At 48.5% G+C, this 7,500-nt stretch overlaps 1 protein-coding gene across 6 annotated transcripts in view; it reads left to right on the plus strand.

Moving 5' to 3' along the window:
* txk (TXK tyrosine kinase) overlaps positions 1-7,500 on the plus strand; it is a 19,064-nt gene that overhangs the window by 4,187 nt on the left and 7,377 nt on the right. For 4 of the 6 annotated variants that reach the window (XM_079589446.1, XM_079589447.1, XM_079589448.1 and 1 more), the window contains 3 exons: positions 100-159; positions 2,536-2,590; positions 2,682-2,755. The exons of 1 other annotated variant lie outside the window; for it this stretch is intronic. In XM_079589446.1, the coding sequence (XP_079445572.1) occupies positions 100-159; positions 2,536-2,590; positions 2,682-2,755 (189 nt within the window). The remainder of the gene's footprint in view (positions 1-99; positions 160-2,535; positions 2,591-2,681; positions 2,756-7,500) is intronic. One more of the 6 variants, XM_079589450.1, reaches the window with a different exon arrangement.

Below are 7,500 nucleotides of genomic sequence, written 5' to 3' on the forward strand. Positions count from 1 at the left end.
GTGTGTGTGTGTGAGTGTGTGTGTGTGTGTGTGTGAGTGTGTGAGCGTGCGTGTGTTTCTTTAGTTCAGACATGTTGATTTCTGCTCATTCTCTTTCAGGAACAAGGGCTTCATTCCCAGTAACTATGTTACAGAAATAGGAACTATAGAGGCCAACGAGTGAGTATCGACCCACTAGAATCTTCTCCAGGGGCCGTATTCACTAAATATCTTAAGGCTAAAGCTCCTAACTTGCTGATTTAGGAGAAACTCTTAAAAATAATGGGTTAGGCCTGACAAGTGACAAGTCCGTGACAAGATTTTTGCCCTAAGAGTATTTCACAAAGTATTTTAGTGCTAAAACCAGCTCCTAAATCTGTGAAGAGTTAGGAGTAGTCAAGAGGTCTAAGTCACTAAGACAAAATGACAAACAATCCGCCCAAAGACTGTCAAGCTTTGTCTGCGTGAGGCACGTTCAGGAAGACGAAGAATACAGATAACGATCAAACTCTATTTATTTATGAACAAGACACGTACCAAACATAAGCAAGCTTTGTAGACGAAGAACCGACAAGGAAAAACTGAAACTAGGGAGACTATATACACAGACAGATGAGGAGAAGTGACAACAGGTGCACACGGTGAGTGATGATGAGGCAAAACAAAGTCCAGCACAGGTTCATGGAAGACGCGGCCTCGCACCGAAACAAAAGAGATGAAGGCGGGGAGGTGGGGGTTCGTGAGGAGGAGGAGGAGGAGGAGGAGGGCTGGCAACAGGAGTGGGCAAAGGGCTGGAGAAGGTCGGTGGATTACTGGGAGAAGAAGAGGGTCCAGGCAGAAGGGGGGTGTATCCAACGGGAAGACTCGTGACCCATGGTGCAGCCGATGGAGGGAGGAGCCATGGAGGTTGAAGGGCAGAGGGTTCTAGGGATGACGGACTGAGGCGGAACCGATGGGGGAGGACGACAGGGAGGAGACGGAAGTTCTGCGGGCCATGGAGGAGCACAGGGTTCAGAGGGACACGGGGAAGCCACTGGTTTGGGCGACTGAGGTGTAGACAGGGATACAGAAGGGCACGGTGGAGACAGAGGGACTGAGGACCAAGGAGGAGCAGAAGGGAGTGACGAGTGAGTCCAATGGAGCAGGGGGACGAAGGGACGAGGTGAAGCCAGAAAAGTGCAGTCCAGATATGATGGAGGTGACGAGCGACCAAGGCGGATCCGGCGGGACGAGGGAGCCTGGTGGAACTGGTAAACTGATCGAGGGGTTCAAGAGGATCGAGGGGTTCAAGAGGATCGAGGGGATCAAGAGGATCGAGGGGTTCAAGAGGATCGAGGGGTTCAAGAGGATCGAGGGGTTCAAGAGGATCGAGGGGTTCAAGAGGATCGAGGGGATCGAGCGGTTCAAGAGGATCGAGGGGTTCAAGAGGATCGAGGGGTTCAAGAGGATCGAGCGGTTCAAGAGGATCGAGGGGATCGAGGGGTTCAAGAGGATCGAGGGGATCGAGGGGATCGAGGGGTTCAAGAGGATCGAGGGGATCGAGGGGTTCAAGACGATCGAGGGGATCGAGGGGTTCAAGAGGATCGAGAGGTTCAAGAGGATCGAGGGGATCAAGAGGATCGAGAGGTTCAAGAGGATCGAGGGGATCGAGGGGTTCAAGAGGATCGAGGGGATCGAGGGGTTCAAGAGGATCGAGGGGATCGAGGGGTTCAAGAGGATCGAGAGGTTCAAGAGGATCGAGGGGATCGAGGGGTTCAAGAGGATCGAGGGGATCGAGGGGTTCAAGAGGATCGAGGGGTTCAAGAGGATCGAGGGGATCGAGGGGTTCAAGAGGATCGAGGGCTCTGAGCCCGGAACTTAGCCCAAACCCAGAGTATTTTCCCCTTATCCTGGGAATAGGAACAAGCTGAAAGTGAGGAACGGGGCAGCGGAGGAATGCAGAAAACTGTGGAGGTTAGGGTGAGTCGGTCGCGTGTATATACCTCCTCTCGGGCTCATTCGATAAACCGTTTGAACATGCTCATCCCGAACTTTGTTAATCTTTTTTTTTCATTCAAGTTTGAATTCTGCAATCTCTCAAGATGCAGACATGTATGAGGCTGACAAATAGCTGAACATATACTAGTTTAATTAGTGACACTTAGCCTACATTTTAAAACCTTTATTTGAATATGCCAACAATATACCTCGTTCTACAATATTTTTATTAATAAATCCCTGACAAAGACCCCTCCCCAATCAGCCAATCACTGTGGTCATAGTTAGTAAGCGTGAGGACATTATCCATAGCAATGAGGTCATCCCCGTCCTTTCTCTTAGCTTAAGACTTCACTCTGTTCCTTAGTAAACGTTTGTCTCAGGAGCTTTGTGAATAGGTTTTAAGAGAAAACTCTTAATTAAGAACTTTTATTGCTATTTAGGAGAACTCTTAGTGGTTTTGTGAATACGGCCTCAGATCATTCAGAGTTAACAGTTCACTGACTGGTCAGTGTTTGTGTGTGTGTGTGTGTGTGTGTGTGTGTGTGTGTGTGTGTGTGTGATGATTATCTTCATCAGCTGGTACTGCAAGAATGTCAACAGAGCTGAAGCAGAACATTTACTAAGTGAAGAGGTGAAGAAGCTCATCCATCCATCATCAATAATTGATCCATCATCACCATCATCGTCATCATCTGTCATGTGTGTGTGTGTGTGTGTTTCAGGGGAAGGACGGAGGGTTTGTGGTCAGAAGCTCCACTCAGCCCAGCGGATACACAGTGTCAGTTTACACACAGAGGTAAAGGGCCGTATCTTGCACCCAGCGCAATTTACTTTGTACACGACGCATGTATCATTCCTATTTTGCACCCGACGCACAGCGGACTTTTCCCTCCGGTAAATTAGGGAATGAACTTGCGCTCAGGGGGGCGGGTCAGCGAAAAGAGGAGCGTGTTCTGGCGCAAACGCTCCCTGGTGCTATTTTGCAGTTTCAGAAAACAATTCTGCCACTGACCAGGAGAAACGGAGTCTAAAGAAACGGAGTCTAATAATGGCATGCTTGGCCATTATGTAGTATGTGCACAGCGCGCATACACTTTGCTTCTCTCATCTACACAGACACAGCAGTTTTCATTTTTACAAACCATACATAATTACAAGGAAAAATATTACCACATGAGGGAAATCATTGTGGTGTCCATGAAGATGTGAAAAATAGGCATAAATCTATCTTACACATTTACCCAAATTATTCAGGCTAATTGTAATTGTAGTAATGGTTAGGGTTAGGGTTAGCTAAACCTGTTTGATCAACAGTGGCGAGACACATCGGTATATAAGCACATCTGACAAAGTGTGTTATCCGTCAAGAACCAGGAAACTAAATTCGGAAGACTGCGAGATCACATTTACAATCATGTAAGTTGCGTGCGCTGGCAAACCCGCCGTTATAATAGCAATCCGCCATGGAACAAACGCGCCGGCTCTTGAAGGGAATGTGAGACGACACTCTGATTGGTTTATTGCACGTTATGCCCAAACCACACCTATGAGTAATGTAGCTACAGACCAACACATTTTAGATTTGCGCCGAGATTCCGCCCGAGTAACTTGCATAGGGTTTGATACTTGCGTTTCATCCACTGACAGTGGATCCACTGACTGATCCACTGACTGATCCACTGACTGATCCACAGATTGATCCACTGACTGATCCACTGACTGATCCACTGACTGATCCACTGACTGATCCACTGACTGATCCACTGACTGATCCACTGACTGATCCACAGACTGATCCACTGACTGATCCACAGATTGATCCACTGACTGATCCACTGACTGATCCACTGACTGATCCACAGACTGATTCACTGACTGATCCACTGACTGATCCACTGACTGATCCACTGACTGATCACTGAGTGATCCACTGACTTATCCACTGAGTGATCCACAGACTGATCCACTGACTGATCCACAGACTGATCCACTGACTGATCCACTGACTGATCCACTGACTGATCCACAGACTGATCCACAGACTGATCCACAGACTGATCCACTGAGTGATCCACAGACTGATCCACTGACTGATCCACTGACTGATCCACTGACTGATCCACTGACTGATCCACAGACTGATCCACTGACTGATCCACTGACTGATCCACTGACTGATCACTGACTGATCCACAGACTGATCCACAGACTGATCCACAGACTGATCCACAGACTGATCCACAGACTGATCCACTGACTGATCCACAGACTGATCCACTGACTGATCCACTGACTGATCCACTGACTGATCCACTGACTGATCCACTGCACTGACTGATCCACTGACTGATCCACAGACTGATCCACAGACTGATCCACTGACTGATCCACAGACTGATCCACTGACTGATCCACTGACTGATCCACTGACTGATCCACTGACTGATCCACAGACTGATCCACTGACTGATCCACTGACTGATCCACAGACTGATCCACTGACTGATCCACTGACTGATCCACAGACTGATCCACAGACTGGTCCACTGACTGATCCACTGAGTGATCCACAGACTGATCCACTGACTGATCCACTGACTGATCCACTGAGTGATCCACAGACTGATCACTGACTGATCCACAGACTGATCCACTGACTGATCACAGACTAATCCACTGACTGATCCACTGACTGATCCACAGACTGATCCACTGACTGATCCACTGACTGATCACTGACTGATCCACAGACTGATCCACTGACTGATCCACAGACTGATCCACTGACTGATCACAGACTGATTCACTGACTGATCCACAGACTGATCACTGACTGATCCACAGACTGATCACTGACTGATCCACAGACTGATCCACAGACTGATCCACAGACTGATCCACTGACTGATCACAGACTGATCCACTGACTGATCCACTGACTGATCCACTGACTGATCCACTGACTGATCCACTGACTGATCCACAGACTGATCCACTGACTGATCACAGACTGATCACTGACTGATCCACAGACTGATCCACTGACTGATCACAGACTGATCCACTGACTGATCCACTGACTGATCACAGACTGATCACTGACTGATCCACAGACTGATCCACTGACTGATCACAGACTGATCCACTGACTGATCCACTGACTGATCCACTGACTGATCCACTGACTGATCCACAGACTGATCCACTGACTGATCCACTGACTGATCACAGACTGATCACTGACTGATCCACTGACTGATCACAGACTGATCCACTGACTGATCCACTGACTGATCCACTGACTGATCCGCTGACTGATCCACTGACTGATCCACTGACTGATCCACTGACTGATCCACTGACTGATCACAGACTGATCACTGACTGATCCACTGACTGATCCACTGACTGATCCACTGACTGATCACAGACTGATCACTGACTGATCCACAGACTGATCCACTGACTGATCACAGACTGATCCACTGACTGATCCACTGACTGATCCACTGACTGATCCACAGACTGATCCACTGACTGATCACAGACTGATCACTGACTGATCCACAGACTGATCCACTGACTGATCACAGACTGATCCACTGACTGATCCACTGACTGATCCACTGACTGATCCACTGACTGATCCACTGAGTGATCCACAGACTGATCCACTGACTGATCACAGACTGATTCACTGACTGATCCACTGACTGATCCACAGACTGATCCACTGACTGATCACTGACTGATCCACAGACTGATCCACTGACTGATCACAGACTGATTCACTGACTGATCCACTGACTGATCACTGACTGATCACTGACTGATCCACAGACTGATCCACTGACTGATCCACAGACTGATCCACTGACTGATCACTGACTGATCCACAGACTGATCCACTGACTGATCACTGACTGATCCACAGACTGATCCACTGACTGATCACTGACTGATCCACAGACTGATCCACTGACTGATCACTGACTGATTCACTGACTGATCCACTGACTGATCACTGACTGATCCACAGACTGATCCACAGACTGATCCACTGACTGATCCACTGACTGATCACAGACTGATCCACTGACTGATCCACTGACTGATCCACTGACTGATCCACTGACTGATCCACTGACTGATCCACTGACTGATCCACAGACTGATCACTGACTGATCCACAGACTGATCCACTGACTGATCACTGACTGATCCACTGACTGATCACAGACTGATCACTGACTGATCCACAGACTGATCCACTGACTGATCCACTGACTGATCCACTGACTGATCCACAGACTGATCCACTGACTGATCCACTGACTGATCCACTGACTGATCCACAGACTGATCCACTGACTGATCCACTGACTGATCCACTGACTGATCCACTGACTGATCCACTGACTGATCCACTGACTGATCCACTGACTGATCCACTGACTGATCACTGACTGATCCACTGACTGATCCACTGACTGATCACAGACTGATCCACAGACTGATCCACTGACTGATCACTGACTGATCCACTGACTGATCACAGACTGATCACTGACTGATCCACAGACTGATCCACTGACTGATCACTGACTGATCCACTGACTGATCACAGACTGATCACTGACTGATCCACAGACTGATCCACTGACTGATCCACTGACTGATCCACTGACTGATCCACTGACTGATCCACTGACTGATCCACTGACTGATCACAGACTGATCCACTGACTGATCCACTGACTGATCCACTGACTGATCCACTGACTGATCCACAGACTGATCCACTGACTGATCCACAGACTGATCCACAGACTGATTCACTGACTGATCCACTGACTGATCACAGACTGATCACTGACTGATCCACAGACTGATCCACTGACTGATCCACTGACTGATCCACAGACTGATCCACTGACTGATCCACTGACTGTTCCACTGACTGATCCACAGACTGATCCACTGACTGATCCACAGACTGATCACTGACTGATCCACAGACTGATCCACTGACTGATCACAGACTGATCCACTGACTGATCCACTGAGTGATCCACAGACTGATCCACTGACTGATCACAGACTGATTCACTGACTGATCCACTGACTGATCCACAGACTGATCCACTGACTGATCACTGACTGATCCACAGACTGATCCACAGACTGATCCACTGACTGATCACTGACTGATCCACTGACTGATCCACAGACTGATCCACAGACTGATCCACTGACTGATCCACAGACTGATTCACTGACTGATCCACTGACTGATCCACAGACTGATCCACTGACTGATCACTGACTGATCCACAGACTGATCCACAGACTGATCCACAGACTGATCCACAGACTGATCCACTGACTGATCCACAGACTGATCCACAGACTGATCCACTGACTGATCACAGACTGATTCACTGACTGATCCACTGACTGATCACTGACTGATCACTGACTGATCCACAGACTGATCCACTGACTGATCCACAGACTGATCCACTGACTGATCACTGACTG

The sequence above is a fragment of the Phoxinus phoxinus genome (assembly GCF_949152265.1).
Source record: "Phoxinus phoxinus genome assembly, chromosome: 18".
NCBI classification, from domain to species: domain Eukaryota; kingdom Metazoa; phylum Chordata; class Actinopteri; order Cypriniformes; family Leuciscidae; genus Phoxinus; species Phoxinus phoxinus.